This window comes from Ahaetulla prasina, chromosome 1 (genome assembly GCF_028640845.1).
Source record: "Ahaetulla prasina isolate Xishuangbanna chromosome 1, ASM2864084v1, whole genome shotgun sequence".
In the NCBI taxonomy this organism is placed as follows: Eukaryota; Metazoa; Chordata; class Lepidosauria; order Squamata; family Colubridae; genus Ahaetulla; species Ahaetulla prasina.
Genome location: NC_080539.1, coordinates 135,255,017 through 135,280,400, shown reverse-complemented (window position 1 = coordinate 135,280,400; position 25,384 = coordinate 135,255,017). Strand labels below are relative to the sequence as shown.

The 25,384-nt window shown below is 37.6% G+C and overlaps 1 protein-coding gene across 1 annotated transcript in view; it reads left to right on the top strand.

Annotated features, from left to right (window-relative positions):
• COL19A1 (collagen type XIX alpha 1 chain) overlaps positions 1-25,384 on the top strand; it is a 192,880-nt gene that overhangs the window by 143,557 nt on the left and 23,939 nt on the right. The window contains exons 22-36 of the mRNA XM_058176483.1: positions 86-130; positions 227-304; positions 1,592-1,627; positions 1,725-1,778; positions 1,870-1,923; positions 4,848-4,889; positions 6,359-6,412; positions 7,276-7,329; positions 10,704-10,757; positions 15,294-15,347; positions 16,572-16,607; positions 17,379-17,429; positions 17,734-17,769; positions 20,360-20,386; positions 21,015-21,068. Coding sequence (XP_058032466.1) covers positions 86-130; positions 227-304; positions 1,592-1,627; positions 1,725-1,778; positions 1,870-1,923; positions 4,848-4,889; positions 6,359-6,412; positions 7,276-7,329; positions 10,704-10,757; positions 15,294-15,347; positions 16,572-16,607; positions 17,379-17,429; positions 17,734-17,769; positions 20,360-20,386; positions 21,015-21,068 — 729 coding nt within the window. The remainder of the gene's footprint in view (positions 1-85; positions 131-226; positions 305-1,591; positions 1,628-1,724; positions 1,779-1,869; positions 1,924-4,847; positions 4,890-6,358; positions 6,413-7,275; positions 7,330-10,703; positions 10,758-15,293; positions 15,348-16,571; positions 16,608-17,378; positions 17,430-17,733; positions 17,770-20,359; positions 20,387-21,014; positions 21,069-25,384) is intronic.

Genomic DNA, 25,384 nt, shown 5'->3' with positions numbered 1-25,384 from the left:
CTTTCTTGGGGCATCCAGAATTGCTTGTGTGGTCTCATTCTGCCCTAATATACAAAACTTTCTTCATCTTTTTTCCCTATTTTAGGGATTAGCTGGCATTCCTGGGCCAATAGGTCCACGAGGGCCTAAGGTAAGGAAAGCCTATTCTGATCCTGTGTTTTAATTGTTTGGAGTTATGCTTTGATTCAAAGATTTTTAAAAAAACAAAGGTTTGTTCTTTTATCAGGGAGAAAGAGGGCTCCCTGGAGTGCAAGGTCCTCCAGGAGAGATAGGGTCAGCAGGGAATGGAACCCCAGGACTACCTGTAAGTATAAATTTTGTTTTGTGCTCCTTTCACCCTATTATTAATATGGATGTCATTCTGTATTTGCTTGATAGATGCAACACGGATGGCAGCTCTACCTGTAATATATGATTTTGTGTGTGTATTTTTCTTTTCCTCTGTAAAGAAATGATAAAATGGGTCTTGGCTGATCCCACTACTGCACTTGCTAGCATGTCTGAATAGAATGGCTAAATAGAATTGTTGCTGTTTGGGTTTTGTGACTGTCAAGGGAATAGAGAGAAAGGAATTATATATTGCTGCCTAGCAAGGCAATTGTTCCTGTCTCTTTCCAGAGTGCAACTAAGCCAGAAGCACAGTTCTGCACATACCTACTTAGGGATAAAGATGCCTTTGGGTCATATTATTCTCCCAAGCATGTCACTTGAAAAGGAGTAGTTTTTTTTTGGGGGGGGAATTCTTAGTTATTTTATACAGTTATGAATGTCATATTTTGTATATTTTACATTTGCATTTAAGTCTTAAATCAGATAGTAAACTGCTCTTTTCAGCAAGAGTTCTTAAATTCCAGAACCTCCTAAAAGAAAGGATGAATTTCTGTAACCTTCCCTCGTAAATAAGTAATAGCTAAGTAAATAATAATTTAAAAAACTGCTAGCAGAGGATTTTGACAGATGGCCTGAGCTATAGGTATTTTGATAGCTCTCCTGCTTTGTCTGTGGAGTTTAATCATTCATCCTCTAAGTTGCTAATAACCCACAGAGGGCTTTGACCAATATTTTGAGAAGTTTTACTCAACAGTAAAATGTTAATAGGGATGACATATGAAAGGAATGCATAGATGGATGGATATATATGGATGGATGTTAAAAAAATTTACTCCTTCCCCACTTACAAGGAGCCATGTCTTCAGAGTAGAGTGCCTCATTGCAAAGATTTGCAGAATCTCTAAGCAGAGCAAGAAAAACTCCATACTAAGATCCCTGAGGGCAATTATCAATCTGGATGGATGGATGGCACTAAACTAGGCTCAACAATGAGCTGACTGGTGAAAGCAGCTTCCTATCATGATTTCCAATATTGTATTCTGCTGAAATCAACAGAACTGGCTAAGAAGAATCTTAGCCTCAAGTGATATATTTGTGCTGATGAATAACCAGACATGAGGCTCAGCTCTATCTCTTTGAAATCCTGGGTGGGTTTTTTACTTGGGCAAGTTTTCAATAGCAATAATAACCCACCTTTTTCTTTTTGACAATGAAGAAGAAGAAGATGATGATTGTATTCACTCATTGCTTTGTTTTTCAGGGTCTTAAAGGGCCTCCTGGGACACCAGGATTCCAAGTAAGTTATTTCATAAGAAATCTGGGTCAATACTTTTATTGTGCTTATTGTGGAAGTCTTCCTTGAATACCTGATGCTCCAAATGTTCCTTCCACAGGGACCAAGAGGGCCTCCTGGATTACCTGGGACTCCTGGAACTCCTGGCCTTGATGTAAGTACTAATAAATATATGGTAGTAATATCTTCTTGAACAGAAACAGTACAATAACAACAAACCCTGCCCTGTTTTTATGTACATTTAGGGTATTCCAGGTCGAGATGGAAAGCCAGGAATCCCAGGCCCTCCAGGTGATCCAGTATGTATATAAACTAGCTCGACTCTCTTACACTGAAGGCAAATGTATCTAAAATCACTAAAATTTGAATACAGATAGCCCTTAAGTTGCAACCGTTCCTTTAGTGACCGTTGAAAGTTAAAATGGCACTGAAAAGAAGTGACCTATAACCATTTTTCACATTTACAACCGTTGCAGCAACCCCATGGTCACCTGATCAAAATTCAGCTGCTTGGCAACTGACTCATTTTTATGAGAGTTGCAGTTGAAATGTCCCATGTCCCAAAAGTGCGATCATTTTTTGTAATTTTCTGATAAGCAAAGTCAATGGGGAAGTCAGATTCACTTAACAACTGCATTACTAACTTAATAACTACAGTGCTTCACTTAACAACTGGCAAAAAGAATATAAAATGGGGCAAAATTAACTTAACAACTGTCTCACTTAGCAACAGAAAGTTGGGTTCAATTATGGTTGTAAATTGAGGACTACCTGTATATATATATCCAGAAGCCAGACCGTGCTGGCACCTCTGGCTACTGCGCCCTCCTCCGATCCCCACACAAAGCAAGCTGACACATGCCAGGAACACATGACAGGACCTCGGACTCGGAGCCAGGCCAGGGCCCGGGATGCTGCATCACAGCCATCTGCTTAAGACATCACATCACAGAACTCCAGAGGCCACAACACCAAAGCTCAGGAACAAAAGACTAGGACCACACCCACACAGGATGCTGCAAGGCAGCTGACCAATCTGCAAACACCCACTCCATCTACCAATCAAGATGCAACCACACAGCCAACCAACCCGCTCACAGCAACACTCTCCCCCTCGACCAATCTGCAAACACTCACTCCATCTACCAATCAAGATGCAACCACGCAGCCAACCAACCCGCTCACAGCAACACTGCCCACCTCCCCACCAATATTTATAGAGAGACGGCAGCTCTGACCACATTTTGCTCACAGAATCAAGAAGCCGAAAGCACCAGCCTGAAGACGATGAGTGAGACCTCATCGAAACATTTCCAAGATACTCTCAACCTTACATGGGAAAAGACCCGAATATGCCAAGACCTACATACCTATACCCGTGAAAACCGACGAACACAAATATATATATATATATATATATATATATATATATATATATATATATATATGTGTGTGTGTGTGTGTGTGTGTGTGTGTGTGTGTGTGTGTGTGTGTGTTTTTGTAGGTTTTCACGGGTATAGTATGAGTCTTGGCATATTGGGTCTTTTCCGTGTAAGGTTGAGAGTATCTTGGCAGCGTTTGATGAGGTCTCACTCATCGTCTTCAGGCTGGTGCTGCTTTGTGCTTCTGTGAGCAAAGCGTGGTTTGCTCACAGAAGCTCCGACCACGCTTTGCTCACAGAAGCACAAAGCCGAAAGCAGCAGCCTGAAGATGATGAGTGAGACCTCGTCAAAACGTCGCCAAGATACTCTCAACCTTACATGGGAAAAGACCCGAATATGCCAAGACAGACAGACAGACAGACAGATAGACAGACATATATATATATATGTATGTATGTATGTATGTATGTATATGTATATGTATATGTATGTATGTATAAAAGTCAATTATTTACATTTGAAAGGTTGAAATTATCTTTGAATCAATTCCTTAAATGATCCCTACATTGCTAGAAAAGATATAAACTGAAGATATAAACTCACCCCATAACTTGTCTTTTAAAGGTCTCCTGGATATATTATATTATATGAACAACTGCAAGAATTAGTGCTATGTAGAATGTCAAATTCCTTGTCTCACCCCACCCCCCAAGAATTGGGCAGGGTTTGGAATAATTCAGGTTTGGGTTAGAAAGAGAAATTGGAAAATCTGAAGAATTTCAGACTTAATTTCTTCCTCACCCTCTCTGCAACCCCTAGTTTTTTTGAGGATGTTATCTAATGTAAAATCTCCCTTGCATGTATCTCTTCCAAGGTTTCTTCTATTAAAAAAATAATAATCATAAACTGCCTCCTGCTAAGATAGTCCAATTGCAGAGTTATTTCCTTCCACCAAGGACTTGTCCTACAGGCTCAGTCCTGATAAAACAGAAAGAAAAGTAGCAATGCTGGGCTTCACAAGTTGAAAGCATAAAGGGAAGCTGTGTAACCATGTGGCCTTGCCCATGGGAATAGTTTTAATAAGAAGCTCACTTATTAGACTAAAAAGCCAAACCTTTAGATATAAAAATTGAAAAGGTGAATATAAGGAAAAACAAGAATGGCCAACAATCCCTCAAATAAATTTCAAAACAAATAAATATAGGCATCCCAACTGAATTATGTATACCATCATTCATAAGGCTCCAGTCTATGAAAATTCTCAATCATCCAGGTCAAAATTGCAAAGACTAGAGCTTAACAACTAGCCTTCATTTCTCTTTTTCTTTCTTCTTTTTTCCCTTGGGCACAATTATTTAGGTTTTATAAGAATTTAGTAGATGATTGAAAGCCAGCCTCCTTGGGGACACTGCTGTTTTACTCTAATGTCATGATTTTAGCTAATTATGAAGAGCATTATCTAGCAACTGAATTACTTTCCTAGATACTTCCCCTAAGTTATTCAGTTTGGCCCATAAAATCAACAATAGAGTTCTGAAAAGCAGCATTAAAAGAAAATAATACATTTAAATAACAATAAAATCTCACAGCAATGTATATAACAGCAGGTTAAATTCAGATTGCGTTATGCAATTTTTGATCATCTTTCCCAATGTCAAAAATAGGGACAAATTGTATACCTTATTAACTTTAAAACAAGTGCTAAATTTTAATACAAGTAAACCGTCCTTGTAAGTATCATACACTGTTTATCTGAACAGATGGAATAAACAAATGCAGTAAAGAAAAAAAATTGTTTTGGGTTCATGTAAGCACCAATCTAACAATGTGTTTAATTACAGGTTGCTCTTCCTCTCCTTGGTGATATAAGTACTTTATTAAAGGTAATTGCCTTTTTGTAGCCACTCTATCTCATTTTTTAAAAACACATTTTCGTAGTCTTGGTGTTTTGGATCCTTTTTAGTCTTATCAGTCTTTGGCATGCACTGGTCTGCTAGTCATATACAGTAGATGGCACAATGATTAAAAGCAATGGAAGATCTGCATCAATGGCCCTCATTATTCATAATTCACCATCCACTATTTTTATTAGCCATGAATGGTAAGTCAACCCATTGTTTATTATTTAGGGTAAAGAGTTTCATGTGCCTGTGATTTTTAGTGCCTCTTCTGTGTGGAGGATGATTTCGTTTCTTCCCCCACCCCCTTTCATTCAATCATGGCCAATTCTTAGTGACCCTGCAGTTTTCTTGGCAAGGTTTTTCAGAAGTTTTTTGCAATTGCCTCCTTCCTAGGGCTGAGAAAAAGTGACTGGCCCAAGGTCACCTTTGTGCCTCACATTCTCTCAGTTTCTAGCCTGATGCCTTAACCACTATGCCAAACTGAAACATCGTATTCGTTTATACAAATATAAAATGACTAATGTTTTTTTCTGCATGTATCATATACATGCATTTTCAAAGTCTTGTTATCTAAAGTTTTGTTTTAGCAACTTTTACAGAAGCTCCCTGAGTAATGAAGGCCCTGTTTACAAATAGTTCTTAAATTTAACATTTAATGCTATTCCATTCCAGGAGAGGTAATTAACCAGGAAACCTCCTCCCATTACACTGACGGAGGGCATGCTGCCTGCTAACCACGATTTAAACCACCTACTCTGGTGCAAGCTCACACTGGGATTCTCTTCTCTCTAGGCTCACTAGTTACTATGGCCTTCTCTCTGGACTGGGCCCATAACCTGTCAGAGTTTAGGCAGTGTGACTAGTATTATGAGATAAATAAACCCAGGAGCAAAACACAGCACTCAGAGCCTTTAGATAATTAACAGTGGTTTTATCTACAGCTAAATATATACAGACTTATATGTGGTAAATACCTTATCATACAGCTACTGACACAAGAGCAATGAGATACACAATGAGAGAGAACATGAGGAGAAGAGAGACACCCTCTAATGGCTCCCCTTATATATACAGCTCTTACCCAGCTTCTTAAAATGGCAGTAACACTGCTGCCTCATTCCCATTGAATCAGCTTACAGCTATTAAATCTATATACCCTGACATATTCTTCAATTTATCACTTCATAAACAAAAATCCAAAATAAGGCAACACTCCCTTAAGCTCTGTTTCACATTATCAAGATCTATATTAGAAGGTGATCACCAAGGCTTTTGATATTTTGATCAGAATGTTTTTCTCAGAGGAGAAAATGCAATATTGGAGACTTATCATAGGCAAGATGTTGAAGTCAGGAAGTATATCCAGTATTATGTCCTGTGTGAATACTTTCCCCAAGGCTACTTTTTTTTAAAAAAAAAAATCCCTCTACCATTGTCTTTGTGCCATTAAGGGAGATCCTGGTCCAAGAGGTCCCCCAGGAATCCCAGGAAGAGAAGGGTCAAAGGTGAGTTCCTCATGTGAGCTTTTTAAAATGAAGTTTGATAATTTGTGGATTTTATTTAATTATACGTGCAAGGTTGTTGCTTTTTTAAATTGTAAATACATTGTTATCACTACCAGAAATAATTAACATTTTGGCAGATTAAAAGACCATGTGCATCCCACATTTCTGTACTGTCCCCTCAGAATAAATGACCAGTCCTAGTTGGTCTTTTAATTAAAGAGATGGCTACACAGGAGCAGAATTTATAAAGGAAACAAGAAAAGGAATCTGGGCAAGGCAATAGACTTTGCTAGTTCACAGATTTTACACTTTGATCTGATTTCAAAATAACAATGTTTGAGCCACACAAGTCCTCTGAGTTGCATTAGTGGTAGTCCTACTAGCTTATTATTGGACTCATTTTCATATAATTAGACCCCTCAGTCTGGTCCCTTGATTTATCATGGATAAATGATTTTTTAAAATTTACTTCATAATTAATGTTGAATTTTACATAAAATGTGGGAACAATGAAGTACCAAGGAGAATTCCTGTACAAAATTATCTTCAAAATTTTTTAAGAGCTGATTCAAATATACAGAGTGATCTTTCTTACTCTGTCATTTGGCATCAATACAGCAATTCAATGAAAATTAAACAATTCTCTTTAATTTAGTAGGATTCAACTCCAAGTGTGCATTGGATTACAAAATATAAATGTTTATATGCATTTAAGCCATCATTGATGGCTTAAATGCAGTTGTTAGAGTTAAGGAATAGCAGAGCGTGTTACCATCTCTGCTGTGCTATTTTGTCATCCATTACTTGAAACTTTGATATATGTGTTTTATTAACCAAGCAATCTCTATTTTCTTTGTCCCAAGGGGAGCAAAGGTGAACGTGGATTTCCTGGTCTTCTGGGAGAGAAAGGCGATGAGGTATGAAGATCTACTCCTGCTGTAACCAGAATAGTTTTCCTATTAGTGTTACCCTTGTCATCTTCCAAGTCTTCATTCTAGGCTTTCAGGCATTTGATTTAACAAGCCTCACTGCTGTCACTGCCACATCTATTAACCCTCTCGCTATAGCCCTAGAAAGCAAGACATTTTTTATTTATTTAATTTTGTCACAACAGTATACATAAACATTGTCATAGTAAAAAAAAACATATCATGAAATATATATATATGTAAAGGATATGCATAGCTATATTAATTAGATATAATAAAGAGAACAATAGGACAGGAACGGTAGGCACTTTTGTGCTCTTATGCAGTCTTACAGTCATTTTTGGCATAGAGAAAGCATTTCTCCACCATCCATTCCTCACTAAGTGAATTTACTTCATGATTCCCCCACCTCCTGCAAAAAATGATTTTCCTTATTCATATTACTGAAGGCAAAAAGTCTCCTCTGTCTAAAAAAATATTACTGCAGGTTCACAGATTCCCACATGACCAAGAATCTTCGGGATAAAGGGATTTTTAATGAGAGGGTGTTTTTTTCCTCAGAAACATTTTTAAATTAGGAAATTTAAATGAAAGGCTATTTCTTGCTTTCAGCTGAATAAAACATCCCTTGCTTTTTCTGTTCTCCATAAATCTCTTTCCAATATTTTTTCTGCCTTTATTCCATCAGCCTGTCTTTCTCTACATTTCATTCTCTCCCTTTCTTTCCTTTTCTTCCTCTTTTTTCCCCTACCTTGCTCTGTTTGCCACCTGTTTCTCCTCTGTCTATAAAAGAGAAAACATACCCGAAACAGTGGATGTTGTAACATTTTGTAATTGGCCATGTCTCCACTTAGTAGCTGAATAGCAATATGAATAACCAGGGGCCTCTGGTGGCTCAGCAGACTGTCTGTTATTAACACAGCTGCTTGCAATTACTGCAAGTTCAAGTCCCACCAGGCCCAAGGTTGACTCAGCCTTCCATCCTTTATAAGGTAGGTAAAATGAGGACCCAGATTGTTGGGAGCAATAAAAGTTGATTTTGTATATAATATACAAATGGATGAAGACTATTGCTTAATACAGTGTAAGCCGCCCTGAGTCTTCGGAAAAGGGCGGGATATAAATTCAAAAAAAAAAAAAAAATAGCAACAGCACTTAGACTTATATACCCTTCACAGTGCTTTTACAGCCCTCCCTAAGCAGTCAATATATTGCCCCCAACAATCTGAATAGAATAGAATAGAATAGAATTTTATTGGCCAAGTGTGATTGGACACACAAGGAATTTGTCTTGGTGCTCTCAGTGTACATAAAAGAAAAGATACGTTCATCAAGGTACAACATTTATAACACAATTGATGGTCAATATATCAATATAAATCATAAGGATTGTCAGCAACAAGTTATAGTCATACAGTCATAAGTGGAAAGAGATTGGTGATGGGAACTATGAGACGATTAATAGTAGTGCAGATTCAGTAAATAGTCTGACAATGTTGATGGAATTATTTGTTTAGCAGAGTGATGGTCTTCGGGAAAAAACTGTTCTTGTGTCTAGTTGTTCTGGTGTGCAGTGCTCTATAGCGTCGTTTTGAGGGTAGGAGTTGAAACAGTTTATGTCCAGGATGCGAGGGGTCTGTAAATATTTTCATGACCCTCTTCTTGATTCGTGCAGTATACAGGTCCTCAATGGAAGGCAGGTTGGTAGCAATTATTTTTTCTGCAGTTCTAATTATCTGGAACTGAACACACTCAAAACCGTAGAAATGGTGGTAGACTTTAGGAGAAACCCTTCCATATTTCCACTTGACAACACAGTATCAACAGTAGAAACCTTCAAATTTCTAGGTTCTATCATATCGCAAGATCTAAAATGGACAGCTAACATCAAAAACATCATTAAAAAAGGACAACAAAGAATGTTCTTTCTGCGCCAACTCAGTAAGCTCATACTGCCCAAGGAGCTGCTGATTCAGTTCTACAGAGGAATTATTGAGTCTGTCATTAACAGATGGATCATTGGAGATGCAGTCATTGGTATACAGAGAGAAGAGAAGTGGGGAGAGCACACAGCCTTGGGGGGGCCCTGTGCTAATTGTACAGGTATTTGATGTGATCTTGCTTAGCTTCACCTGCTGCTTCCTGTTTGTTAGGAAGCTTGTGATCCACTTACAAGTCTGGGTCCTCATACAAGAGCTAATCATGTATACCTTGATAAATAGCTTATCAGAATACATTTGCTTTGAGGAGACATATTTATTGATTTAAAAAAAAATAGGCAGAGGCTTAAATACATCTCCATCTGTATACAACTATGAATGCCTTATGCTCTCATGTCTATTAGCAAAGATTAAAATAAAAAAAATATAGTAATATGGCATTGTATAATATAGCACCAATAATATAGCAGAAGCTTAAATCAGAAACTTGTTCAATAAAATAGGCAGAATTATTCCAAATTCACCACAGGAAAGCAATTACATTTATATATTTATTTGGGTGACTCACAATATCCTTACAGATTCCTTTACATTACAGTGCAGTAAAAGAAGCAGCAATAGCAGAAAATCCAGACACCTGACGTCAAATGCTTCTTAACAATACCTCACTCTTCAGAACCCATGAGCAAATGGCAAATCCAAATAAAAGGGCTGGTTTATAATTGGCAATTAGATTTTTAAGAGGCTCCAGAGTGAGTGCAAATCTTTTTATTAGATCGGTAGGGTGCCACCAGGACTCATTTGGTTACTGAGCAAGAGTCAAACTGCTGCACAGCTGATAAGCTTCTTAGTCAATCTAGCACTCTTGAGTGGTTCTCACATTCTATTGCACGGCAAGTGGCTAAATTAATCCTGCATCCAGGACAGCAGATTGTATCTGAACAAAATAGAGTTTCAAAATCAGCAAAGCAGGGTTGTACCTTAAGCCTGTCTGAAAATGTTTCTGGTTCCACTGATCTTTGAATAAACACTACTGGAGAATTTTGAGAGAGTATACACGTACTAGAAATGGGTTCTTTTCCCAGGCAAAAAGGGAAAATTAAAGTATGGTGTCAAGAAATATGTTCTGTTTCTAGATTTTTTTTAATGTTACTTCAATATTCTCTAACTTCTATTGTATATTCAGTTTTATTGTAAACTTGAATTAGTACCTGCTTTTTTTCCTATTAGTTTATGACTCTTCTTACCAATTAGCATAATGTTTGACTTATCTGAACTAATTGTGTATAGAAAATGTTTACTGCTCTATAACTGCATTTTCTATACATTTAGTTAAAGATTTTTGGCAATGATTTAAACAAATATCACATACAAACAATCATAGTTCACATATTCCCATTCACATATTTTGATCTATTTCAGGGCCTTCAAGGAATTCCAGGGCTACCTGGTGTGGTAGGACCACCAGGATCTTCTGTAAGTATTTGCTTTTATATTTGCCAATGAAATATTGTAGCCTAATAACCTGATAGCTGCCACTCAATGTTCTTCTTAATATGACTTGAAAAGATGATTTGCTAAATTGAGTGCAAATAATGGTACTTGATAGGTTACAGCAAAAGGAAATATCTTAGTTGATTCCCTGCTAAGCAGGGTCAGATCTGATTAGTACTTCAGTGGAGATCAGTAGGACTTCCTAAGAATAGAGAGTGGCTGTAACAATTTTAATAACACCTCAAAAGAAGATATGGGCAAAGGATTTCCATGTTATTTTGTAATATAAAAAGAAGATCTAATAATTCCTAAACATGTTAACAGCATTGAAATTTAAACAAATAATACAATAACTTTGGAGAAAATAATGTTGGAAAGCTTTGCAGTAACTGCAATAAAATGGTGGTCATATCCCTAATTCTCTTTTAGTAGAATTGTCAATCTTATGCTGAGATGTATAAAATGCATTATCTGCAAAAGGTATATGTAATACTCTATATTATTCTCTACCCACTGCAGTTGTTAGTACATATAAAACTAGTTGAGTGCTCCAGTCACTTTGGGGTACTGCATCTGAGAAGAGTTAATTGGTTAAGGAAGGAATATGAAAGTCCTCTTTTAAAGCCTCAAGATAACTTAGATACCTGGTAAAATAGTGAACACCCTTCTTGGTGTTTCTACTTCCAACATAAACTTCCAACATAAGTCCCACTATTTTTGATTATCTCTCTGGTGCTAAATACCATATATGCATTGTTATATTTTTTTAAAAATGCATTATTTTAAAATAGAATCATTGCAAATAATTTGTCAAAGCTGGAGAAAAGAAAGGGAATGACATCAGAAAAACAACTTTTTCTATTTTAAAAATATGTCAAAGATGTACAGCATCAATAAGATGCAGTACAATACTTTGCCTCAAGTATAAGGATAAAGCGTGTTTTAGTTATATGGAGTACAGCGAAGATCGTCTTTGAAGAAACTTTGGAAACTTCAGGAAGTCCTGAATGTGCAAAGGATATCTGCACATGCTGATCCTTGGGTGGCATTTCACTTATCCTGTAGCACTTGCACTTATTTGCACATTTGTTTAGGAAAAATTACTTGAAGGGCTGTTTTTTGCTGTATCAGATATATCCCCAGATCAAGTGGAGAGGATTTTGATGTAGGCAGTGTAGCATAGTATAACCCACTAAAAGGGTTATAAGTGCATGTAACATAGATGTCTGTATGGGTAAGACTAACAGCCCTGCTATCAAGCAAAACCAAGCATTTAACAGTGAGTGCCATACCATGTGCACTAAACTAACAGGTGGCAAGAAAGTAGGGGCAGTCAACACAGGTTATATAGACAGTAAACACAAGGTCAATCCAAATGGACTCAAATGTCTATACACCAATGCACAGAGTATGAGGAATAAACAGGGTGAATTAGAAATTCAAGTAAATGAGGGCAGATATGATATTGTTGCCATTACGGAAACTTGGTGGGATGAAACTGACAAATGGAACATACAGCTAGAGGGATATAAATTATTTAAAAGAAATAGACCAAATAAAAGAGGAGGTGGAGTTGCACTATATATAAGAAATAACTACATCTCTACAGAAACAGAGCACAACAATAATGAAAATCATCTTGAATGTATTTGGGTCAATATAAAAGGGGTGAAAAACGATATTGCCATAGGTCTATACTATAGGCCACCCAACCAAACAGAGGAAGTAGATGAACTTTTTGCTAGTCAGCTAACTAAGGTATGTAGGAAGCACATCACAGTAGTAATGGGGGATTTTAACTACCCTGACATCAACTGGGAAACAAACTCTGCACCAAGTGGAAGATCCAACAGGTTCCTAACAAACCTAGCAGACAACTTTGTTTCCCAAAAATAGAGAAGGCGACAAGGGGATCAGCCATACTGGACTTAATTCTCACTAACAGAGACGAAATGATAGAAGGTGTTGAAGCTACAGGAACCTTGGGGGCAAGTGACCACGCAATATTGGAATTCGACATTAAGCAAATCCAAGTAGTAGAACAAAGTCAAACTAGAGTCTTGGACTTTAAGAGAGCTAATTTCAATAAACTTAGAGAGAGCTTGAGAAGGATTCAATGGATGAGAATCCTCAGAGGGAAAACAACTCAAGAAGCTTGGGAAATTTTGAAAAATGAGATTATAAAAGCACAGTCTAACACAATACCAATGAAGAAGAAAATAATAGATCTCAAAAGAAACCAGCATGGATGCATAAAGAACTATCTGACAAATTGAAAGACAAAAGGACAAATATAAAAAGTGGAAAGAGGGGCAAATAACTAAGGCAGAATATCAGCAACAGCCCGAGCCTGTAAAGATGAAGTGAGGAAAGCTAAGGCTCACAATGAACAAAGGCTAGCGACAAAAGTAAAAATAACAAAAAGCTTCTTCCAACATGTTAAAAACAAGAAAAAGTCAAGGAAACAATTGGCCCATTGCTGGGAGAAAGTGGCAAGAAGATGACAAGCAACAGGGAGAAAGCAGATCTACTTAACTCATATTTTGCATCTGTCTTTACACAAAAGGAAAAACAATCCAACCTATCAAAAACAGCACTACAAAAAACAGATTAGAAACACAAGTTAAAATAGGGAAGAAAATGGTAAGTGAACACCTGTCTACCCTAGACGAGTTCAAATCACCAGGACCGGATGGATTACACCCCAAGGTTCTGAAGGAACTGGCAGACGTGATCTCAGAACCACTGAACTATATCTTTCAAAGATCCTGGAGCACAGGGAGCTGCCAGAGGACTGGAAAAGAGCTGATGTAGTTCCCATCTTCAAAAAGGAAAAACAGATCCAGGAAACTACAGACCTATCAGCCTGACCTCAATACCGGGAAGATTCTGAAAAGATAATCAAGCAACGAATCACCAAACACCTAGAAGCAAACAAAGTAATAACCAAAAGCCAACATGGGTTTGTCAAAACAGATCATGCCAGACTAATCTTATCGCATTCTTTGACAAAATGACAAAATTAGTAGACCAGAGGAATGCTGTCGATATAATTTACTTGGACTTCAGTAAAGCATTTGATAAAGTAGACCATAACCTACTACTAGATAAAGTAGAAAAATGTGGGTTAGACAGCACCACCACCAGATGGATTCGTAACTGGCTGACCAACCGCACTCAACGTGTAGTCCTCAACGGAACTACATCCACATGGAGGGAAGTATGCAGTGGAGTACCCCAAGGCTCTGTTTTAGGCCCAGTACTCTTCAACATCTTCATCAATGACTTGGACGAGGGGATAGATGGGGAACTCATCAAATTTGCAGATGACACCAAGCTGGCAGGAATAGCCAACACTCCAGAAGATAGGCTCAAATTACAGAAAGATCTTGACAGACTTGAACATTGGGCGCTATCTAACAAAATGAAATTCAACAGTGAAAAAAGTAAGATTCTACATTTAGGCAAAAAAACCAAAATGCACCAGTACCATATATGTGGTACCTTGCTCAATAGTAGTACCTGTGAGAGGGATCTTGGAGTCCTAGTGGATAACCATTTAGATATGAGCCAGCAGTGTGCAGCAGCTGCTAAAAAAGCCAACACAGTTCTGGGCTGCATAAACAGAGGGATAAAATCAAGATCACGTGAAGTGTTAGTGCCACTTTATAATGCCTTGGTAAGGCCACACTTGGAATATTGCATCCAGTTTTTGTCTCCACGATGTAAAAAAGATGTTGAGACTCTAGAAAGAGTGCAGAGAAGAGCAACAAAGATGATTAGAGGACTGGAGGCTAACACATATGAAGAAGGGTTGCAGGAACTGGGTATGTCTAGTTTAATAAAAAGAAGGACTAGGGGAGACATGATAGCAGTGTTCCAATATCTCAGGGGTTGCCACAAAGAAGAGGGAGTCGGGCTGTTCTCCAAAGCACCTGAGGGTAGAACAAGAAGCAATGGGTGGAAACTGATCAAAGAAAGAAGCAACTTAGAACTAAGGAGAAATTTCCTGACAGTTAGAACAATTAATAAGTGGAACGACTTGCCTGCAGAAGTTGTGAATGCTCCAACACTGGAAATTTTTAAGAAAATGTTGGATAACCATCTGACTGAGATGGTGTAGGGTTCCTGCCTAGGCAGGGGGTTGGACTAGAAGGCCTCCAAGGTCCCTTCCAACTCTGTTGTTATGTTATGTTATAGTCTGTATAGAACCTTCTCAAAAATTACACCAATCCTGAGGAACATGTTACCCTGTGACTCCTAGGTCGGATGCTGATGATATTAATGTAATGTTAGGATTTGCTTTCCTTCAGATAAAAGGTTTACTTGAAAAATGAGTTTCACTACAGTGTTGGTTTTGGTTTATATCTGACATGCCCGCTGAAATAAAATACATGTTTAAGCAAATAATTGCACAAAAACCATTTGTTTTTAGATTACTTTCCAAAAGCACAGCTTTCAAACCCTGAATATGATAACATTGAATTTTTTGTTTTATATAATTTCTTTGTTTTACAGGGCGCCATAGGAAGACCTGGACATCCTGGTTCACCAGGAACAAAAGGCGAAAAGGTCTGCTACTCTTCACAGTACACACATACCCTTCTAAAAGCATTTTTATTGTTTCTACTTAATTTCTTCTTAGTTAAATAAAGAATTCCAGGTGCACTCTTTAACATTATTGAGATTGAATCTTTCATTTTATAGAAATTCAAAGATTTGTGGTTTACATAGTTTGCATAGCAATACAAAGAAAGTTATAACTAGATTTGTTAGAGCTCTTTCACATAGAAGTATTTTAAAATGTTATATCTTATCTCAATGGTAATTCCAAAATTCTTTGTACCTGACCCTCAATAAATATGGGGCCAAACATTGATTGTTCCTGATAGCAGAAATTATAGCACTTCTGATCTCATCTTTTTGCTGAAAGTTTATGACTCTAAATGTGGTCATTTATCAACATGTAAACCCCAAAACTGACTTCTTAAACATGTTTAAATAATTTCTTTGAAGTATACAAAAAATAGATGAGTTCATAAAAAAAAAACACCTTGGTTTTGAAGTGTTCTGAGAGCTTCAACATCAACAGCATTCTCAACACTCTCATAACCCATCTGTGGTTTAATGTTCTTCATTTGAGAATGAGTGCCTTCTGGTACAACAATTTGTTTGATAGTACAGATTAATCATCATCAATGCCATCTTTTAAGATAGAGCAATGCACTTTCTTTTCATTTTTATATTCTGAATTTATATATTGCAGAGACAATTTGTTATAAAGTTTTTTACATTGTGGAGACAATTTGTCACAGGGAACTGGTGGCAGTTATTTAGAAAAATATTTTTTATATTTTTATCTTCAATAAAATATCTCCATTTTTCTCAACTTTATTAACTTTAATAATCTATCTGCCAAATTCTGTGTCCCACAGTGAAGTAGTTACAGCACACACATCAAGAATGTTGATTTGGTCTTTTTCTTCCGAATAGATTCTAAAAACTGCAAGTAAAAGAATAGAACTAAGTTTTTAAATTGCATGGTAATCGTCCCCATGGTTATATTAGAATATTACTTAGTTATTAAGCTGAAGTGCAGAGAACTTTTGGAATTACCACTGAATTAAGAGGTAGCATTTAAAAACATTTTTAAGTGAAAGAGCTCTAGCAATTCTAAATATTATTTATTTTGTACTACACATTTTAAATGCAAGTATTATCTGTATATATTCTGTAAAATCTTACTGTTCTCTGTGGAACAGGTCTTTTCAGAATGTTATTCTTTTTTTGGTTTAGGGAAATGAGGGTGCTCCTGGGAAGCCTGGACCACCTGTAAGTAATTTGAATTCTCTTACAAGTGGCTGAAGTCCTAAAACATTTCATAGTATGATTTTGGTGGAATAGATTCCCAAAGTTAGGGCAATATATCCTCAGGAAAGGTTTGTATCAGGGAAGAACTGAACCTAATCCGGGATTAGAATTAATTTCCTAACAGCTTCAGTAGGTCAAATGTTGTCAGTCCCTTTATTCCTAGAGAAGCGCCTGGCCTTAACATGTTTCTATAAGCAGAAACAATATTTTCCTGGAGAAAGATAATCCATGGAGTCAAAGCAGGAAAGTTCTCCCCTCTCATTCTTAATGGAGACCTTTTTTCTATGCAGCAACAAATGGAGACTTATTATTCAGTGATAGCCCTTGAAAATATTTGGATTATATTTTCCAATCTGCTACTGCATAGAAAAAAGGCTTGGCGGAGGAGATGTCAATCTTACACTGCTTCAGGACTGCTTTTTGCATGGTCCAGTGGAAGGCCATCTAAATGCAAGCCAGAGTCATTCTGCCTCCTATCATCCTTCATAGTTTACTCTGTCCTGGAGAAAACAGACAATTGGAGGAAGGTGACTTAGGAACAGGGGGGGAACCTAAAGATTGATCTTGCAGATCCAGAATTTCTCCAATCCCGTTTTTTGGTTTAGGAGAATTTCTGTTTTCATATTATTGCCTCAGATAAAGGATATGTAGTGCTGATATCTTCGAAGGTATCAGGACTTATTCTGAGTTTTAAGGTTTCTAATTAATATAGTCTTTTTATTTTTTCTTCAGGGTATGTCATATAGTGAAAGCAGTGGCATGAGCAGCTTATATAAACTACAGGTATTTCATGGACAACATTTTTTGTTTGTTGAATGTATATCCTGTTTTTATTGAGTAAAAATAGCAAAATGGGGAAACAATCAGTTTTTATAATTTACATTTTTAAAAAAATCAGTGCAGAACTTCTAAGAACTATCTACAGCTTTTACATCTGAAACATATAGTATTCCATAACATAAAACAGAAGTCTCTTAATCCACAAAAGATAAATTTAAAAAAGTAAGACCAACGGCACTAAGCTAAGTACAAATCACTTTACAAGACTTAAATTTTAATTTAATGTGAAGTATTTTTTCCTTTGCAGGGAAGTTCTAGTTATGCTGGTCCCCCTGGGCCTCCTGTAAGTATGGCATTATTATAGTTTGATATTTATTATATATGAATATACATCCAATTTTGTAGAAGTTACATTTTCTTGTTTCTATCCAGAAACAGGACTGATAAGAAGAAGAATAGCATTTTGCATAGTATTAATATTCACTAGTACCTAGATTCCACTTCATTTTGGTATCTTTCAATGTATTTTTCAATGTGACATTATAATTTTTTTAAAAACATTGTGATTTTTGGCTTTTTTTCCATGGAAGGAAAAAAAGTTTTAAAAATATCAAATCATAACCATCATAGTTAGCGATGGCAAGCCTGTCAAGTCCAATGAGTATCATAATCTTGGTCTATCCAGTTTACAATTAGAAATAAGATTCATGTTCAATTTCTTTTTTTAAAAATTCAAAAGAGTTTAAACATGAAGATTATAATTTTATTTTTAAAATAGCATATTATTAAATAGTGCACAATGAACCTCACTGGGTTGCAATTGTTCTGATTTCATCACAGCATTCTGGTATTGTATATGCCGGCCTGTATAAATTTAGTGCAGTTTTGTTTTCAAGATGTTGAATTCACACTGGGAGAGCCAGGTTCTGGTCTATCCTCAGCAAATAATGGTTTGAGTTTTGACTGAAAATTGAGAAGGGTGTGTTTCTGGTAAACAAAATGCTAAAATGCTGACAAAAACAAATCTAGATCAAAAAGTATAATGGAAGTTAAGCATCTTTTGATTTCCCAAGAGTTTCTAGTCTTTAGTGTATTATTTGTCAGAAAAAGCTGTCAATTAAAAGTAAAAACGGTAACAAATTAAAATGACTTCTGAAAAGAAGTTGTGATAACTTAGGTAAGAAATCTCCAGACTTTTATCACTCAAAAAAAAAAAGGAATGAAATGAAATGAAAAATCAAATTGGAATCTGGTTAAAATTATCCCTTTAGAATCACCTATTGTTTTTTATCAACCAGTAAAAAATTGACACAATTATAGGAGAAAATTTAATTTTCTGATACATACTGAGATGAATGCAAACAGTTTCTAAGTATTTCTTTAATGATACTGTTTTCCAACCAACTACATATATATGAGAACAATTAATTGAAAAGATAAACACATAATTTTTCATGTAGATAGAGCAGATAATGAATAGCAGTAAAGATGTGTTTTTAGTAAAATAGTTTAGATTTTTTAATGACAGTAAAATAAATGAGGATTTATTTCAAAAGAAAGAAATCACAGGAATGAGTAATGTTTCATAAGCAAGCATTTGATAAGAATAGTTGATTACAGCAGTGGAGATGTTTCTACAAAGAATAAAAAATATTAGGATCTTTATCAAAGCCAGCCCTGTCAAGAAAATATTATTCTCAAGAGTTGATTTTCTTATTGTTTACTATGAGTGGTTGCTTTGGGAAATATTTTGACACATGCTTTTGAAGTGAAAAATGGCTTTTATCAATATTTAACTAAGGAATGGCATATAAATTTATTATCAGTGATTTCAAAGGGCAGATAGGCTATTTAACCAATATTTTTGAGAAATTGAACACTCAATAAATACTTCACTGCAAACCGACATAATATATTAAAGTCATTTATTAGGAAAGTTGAATTGTAGAAGTATTAAATGGAAGATGCAAATGTAAATATGTTTCCCTTTTAAAATAATTTATTGAGAGCAATAACATATAAAGAATTGCATTTTAAGTATTCTCTGAAATTATATTTTAAAAATGATTTCCCAGATGTAGGTACGATATACAAATTTTTATCTGGAGATGGAGCCTATTCATTGCTAAACAGACTCATTAGTACCCAGAAGGAGTAATTCATAGGTATCTTTTCTATTCTTTTAAAATAAGATTTCTGTCAGATTCCCTCCCTGAATTTTAGATCAATGTGCAAAATGACTACAGAAAATTATATCAGAAGTTCAGAATCTTGATTCCATTTGAAGAACCTGTTTGTCCAAATTTTTACAACCTCATTCTTTCCATTTAAAAATGGGCTTTTAAAATTGATTATTGTTTATTTCCAAAAATAATATATTTTATAATATTTTATAAAGATGCAAAGATCTAGTTTTGTTTTATATGATAGTTATGTTAGTGTCATTATTAAAAATAATACACACACACACACACACACACACACACACACACACACACACACAGGGTTTCTTGCCCAACCCTAACCCCAGTGGATGCATGAGTTTTATTTATAGAGCAGAATCAACATGAATTCATTTATTATTGTGGATAAATGATAAATTATCTTTGAGGGGAAATGGGAGGCTAAGAAACATGATAAATAAACAAACAAATAATCTGTAATGATCACTGCAAATATTGAGGAATAAAAGTGTCATAGCAAATGGAAATAAAGGCATTCCCCAGATTATTTTTCAAATACCATTTTTTCCTTGACTCAGAACATTTGTGGAATGATGGTTCCTAAGAAAAAACAAATAATCACATTTCATGGGCTAATTGATTCAATAGTGGAAGATTGTTGATTCTGATAAAAGGCCATAAAATCATTGGATCAATCTCATGGTTTCAGTCTCATAAATAAATGATGTACTGTATCCTACTGTCTTACAGGGCCCAAAGGGGGAGACTGGAGCCATGGTATGTAATGAGTAAAATGTGTCCTTATTTGTAAAATGTGCCCTGATGTGTTTGGTCATTAGTTTCCACTTCCAGTTTCCATTTACCTTCTTTTCTCCCTCTGGATAGTTAGTCTCAGTAGGGGAAAGAAAGCAAATGACCCCAGAAAACATAATGTCAAGATGGAAAAGAGATTTGTGGAGGTCATTTTGTCCAGTTTCAAAACTAGAAACCAACATTGACCATTTGGTTTACTTATGAAGCTAAAAGAGAGAGTCTGGCCTCATAAAAGGAACCACTTTATGACATAGAGTTAAACTATGGAATTAAGTCTTATCAGATGTGATGATGGAAACCAATTTAGTACTAGGCTCAGATCCTTTTAAAAGAAGCTAAAATGGCCATTAGTCCTTACTTGTGCAAGAGAATGTAATCACAAGTGTTATGCCCCTGTGTAACCTAAATACTGTATAGCCAGACATCACACAGAAAGCAATCTTGAATCTGAAAACACTTTTTAGTTTCAAGTCATTAAAATGCTCAGCAGGGCAAAAATGGTCATTGCCAAGTAGCAGCTTGTGAAATACATCTGGCTTAATTTACTTAGGGTGTTGAAATCAGAAATAATTGTCTTTTTGTTTTTTCCAAGGGTGAAGCAGGCCCAATGGGACTACCAGGTTTAGAAGGACTACCAGGAGAAAAGGTAGCATTTTAATCACAAAAATACATATTGAAAATTGATTGCATTTACCTACTGACAATAATCATTCTTTTCCAATTCTCCTTTACATATTTAAAATCATATAGGAAATGCCTCCATTTAGAACAAAATAATTACAAATTTACAGCAAAACTGAGTATTTTAAGCAAATAGATATCACCTTAGTGTTATGACAACACCAAGCACATTGGATGTTGCTGTTTGTGCTAGCTAGGGCAATTTCACAGAATAAGTTGAAGGTAGAAGAAAAAATTGCTATGCAACAACAAAAATATTGGCTGATGATTCTTGGACAATGGGCAACCTGCTTTGCACCAGGCTGGCAACTATGGCCTATGAATCCAAATGGAATGTACTGTAAATTCAGATAAAATTTAGCGTGGGGGAAGAAAAGACTATATTGATTTTATATCTAGCATTACGTCATGGCTTAGTTAACCATGTTTTATGAAAAATATTGGCTGGATTCATAAAGCACTAAACATAAATCTTGGTTTCTAAACCACCATAGCTAAGATCATACAGTACAACATACCAAGACAAAGCATATGATTGCTTATCCATCTATTACAAGATGTAGATTCAATCTGTATAAACTTTGCTTTCATAATTATCTTTCCATATTGTCTGCAATTGTTATTGAGCAACTTGTTAGACTCTTTTATACCTGCTATTAAATAGCTTTGATTTAGAATGGTTCCTTCCCTGGCCAAAAAAAAAAGAAGAAGAAGAAGAAAAGAATGAAAGCTGCTATTGTGTCTTCTCCTAACGTTAGTGACCATGTTCTACCTTGCTGTCCTCTGAACGTCTTGAGATTGTAATTGGTAGATTCTTCATTGTGGTCTATTTGAATTATACTTGGGGGTATTTGTGCTTCCAGAGCATTCTTTTCAAAAACCAGTATATCAGATTAGGAAAAGCTGATAAGTGCTATAAAGGACATCCATATTCACATAAATTGTCACTTTGCCTGTAGCTGCAAGCCTATATCAATATGAGATGAATGTGAGAAACAAATCAGATAATTGGTTTATTAGAGTATTATATACTCTACATTATATAATTATAGTGCATTTGGCAGGAGTGGCCAGGACAGTAGAAGTTCTATTACTACTGTAGTGGACTCTTAATGGGTATATTCCAGGAATAATTTACATTCAACTGACTTTATTTCAATAGGCTCCTCTATTATGTTTTCTAAACACCAAGTTGGCAGGAAATTGAGATTGCCTTAATTGTAGTAGAAATAAAAATATAAGAAAAGAGAATGTGCTATCAATGCAGTGAGGTTAATAAATGACAAAAAGGATGACCCCTTACAGGGACGAGCTGAGGAGTTTAACGGTTATCTATACAATAAAATCGTTCAGCTTTGGGATAATTTGGACCAAGATTGCGATGATCCAGCCGAGATGGCAGAGACACGTCTTGTTGAGGTTATTTGGGATGAGTTTGATTCTGTGGCTCTCGAGGACGTGGACAGGTTGCTGGGGAGGTTACATGCAACTACATGTTTACTGGACCCGTGTCCTTCCTGGTTCGTGCTGGCTGCTCAGGAAGTGACACAAGGCTGGCTCCGGGGGATTATAAATGCTTCTTTGATGGAAGGGGTTTTCCCCGCCGCTTTGAAGGAGGCGGTGGTGAGACCTCTCCTCAAGAAGCCTTCCCTGGACCCAGCTATTTTGGGAAATTATCGTCCAGTCTCCAACTTTCGCTTTGTGACGAAGGTTGTAGAGAGTGTGGTTGCATGGCAGCTTCCCCGGCACCTGGAGGAAGCTGTCTATCTAGACCCGTTCCAGTCCGGCTTCCGACCCGGTTATAGCATGGAGATGGCTTTGGTCGCGTTGGTGGATGACCTCTGGAGGGCCAGGGACAGGGGTTGTTCTTCTGCCTTGGTCCTATTAGATCTCTCAGCGGCTTTCAATACCATCGACCATGGTATCCTGCTGCGCCGGTTGGAGGGATTGGGAGTGGGGGGCACCGTTTATCGGTGGTTCTCCTCCTATCTCTCTGACCGGTCGCAGACGGTGTTGACAGGGGGGCAGAGGTCGTCCTCGAGGCGCCTCACTTGTGGGGTGCCTCAGGGGTCGATTCTCTCGCCTACCCTGTTCAACATCTATATGAAACTGCTGGGTGAGGTCATCAGTGGGTTCGGGGTGAGTTATCATCTGTACGCTGATGATACTCAGCTGTACTTTTCCACCCCGGACCACCCCAATGAAGCGGTCGAAGTGCTGTCCCGGTGCCTGGAAGCTGTACGGGTCTGGATGGGGAGAAACAGACTCAAGCTCAATCCCTCCAAGACGGAGTGGCTATGGATGCCGGCATCCCGGTACAGACAGCTGCATGTGCAGCTGACTGTTGGGGGCGAGTTAATGGCCCCAAAGGAGGTGGTTCGCAACTTGGGCGTCCTCCTGGATGGACGGCTGTCTTTTGATGAACACCTGGCGGCCGTCTCCAGGAGGGCCTTTTACCAAGTTCGCTTGGTTCGCCAGTTGCGCCCCTTCCTTGACCGGGATGCCTTATGCACGGTCACTCACGCTCTGGTTACGTCTAGGCTGGATTATTGCAATGCTCTCTACATGGGGCTGCCCTTGAGGTGCACCCGGAGGCTGCAGTTAGTCCAGAATGCGGCTGCGCGAGTAGTAACGGGAGCCGCTCGTGGCTCCCATGTGACATCGCTGCGCCGTAGCCTGCACTGGCTTCCTGTGGTCTTTCGGGTGCGCTTCAAGATTTTGGTTACCATCTTTAAAGTGCTCCATGGCTTAGGACCCGGGTACTTACGAGACCGCCTGCTGTTACCTTTTGCCTCCCACCGACCCATACGCTCTCACAGAGAGGGTCTCCTCAGGGTGCCGTCCGCCAAACAGTGTCGGCTGGCGGCCCCCAGGAGTAGGGCCTTCTCTGTGGGGGCAGTGATACTCTGGAATGAACTTCCCCCTGGCCTGCGTCAAGTGCCTGATCTTCGGACCTTCCGTCGTGAGCTCAAAACATATTTATTCATTAAAGCGGGACTGGCATAATTAGCGATGAATTTTAATTGGGTTTTCTTAATATTTTAAAATTTTAAATCTAAATTTTTAATTATCAGCCTTTATAATTTGCTTTTTTTAAATGTTGTTTTAACTGTATATATTTCATTTTATTTTGGCTGTACACCGCCCTGAGTCCTTCGGGAGAAGGGCGGTATAAAAATTTAATAAATAAATAAATAAATAAATATTTATTTATTTATTTATTTATTTATTTATCTATTCATTTATTTATTTATTTATTTCGATTTTTATACCGCCCTTCTCCCGAAGGACTCAGGGTGGTGTACAGCCAAGTAAAAATACACTATATACAGATTAAAAGAAATTAAAAGAAAACATATTATAATGTGGCCGAAAATTTAAAACAATTTAAAATCTTAAAATATAAATAACCCCAATAAAATTTTAATCCAGTCCCGCTTGAATAAATAGGTGCGTTTTCAGCTCACGGCGAAAAGTCCGAAGATCAGGCACTTGACGTAAGCCAGGGGGAAGTTCATTCCAAAGCGTAGGAGCTCCAACAGAGAAGGCCCTTCCCCTGGGAGCCGCCAACCGACATTGCTTGGCGGACGGCACCCTGAGAAGGCCCTCTCTGTGTGAGCATACGGGTCAGTGGGAGGCAAAAGCGGTCCCATAAGTACCCGGGTTCTAAGCCATGGAGCGCTTTAAAGGTGGTAACCAGAATCTTGAAGCGCACCTGAAAGACCACAGGAAGCCAGTGCAAACTGCGCAGGATTGGTGTTACATGGGAGCAACGAGTTGCTCCCACTATTACCCGCGCAGCTGCATTCTGGACTAGCTGCAGCCTCCGGGTGCACTTCAAGGGCAGCCCCATGTAGAGAGCATTGCAATAGTCCAAGCGGGAAGTGACAAGGGCATGAGTGACCGTGCATAAGGCATCCCGGTCCAGGAAGGGGCGCAACTGGCGCACCAAGCGTACAAACTCAATGCATGCCACCTCTCTGGGTCCCAAGACCCTTCATTAAGGTAGGCCCTCGATAAAACAGAGGGCCACTCCTGCGAGGCGGGGGAACCTCGCAGCCGTAAGAGCTCAACCGCCGAGTAACTCATAAAAAGTTCAGATAACAACGGAAGAGAAGTGTATGCCAAGCCGGCAGGTCACTAAAGGTGTAATAAAACCGACCCCCCTGTCCGTATAAGATGTATTCAAACGGGGATCGAACTGTCCGAAGTCCGCTGATGGAGTTAGCGGACCGGTACACCGCTGCCAAGGCAATCACCGTAAGGAACGACCATATTTGG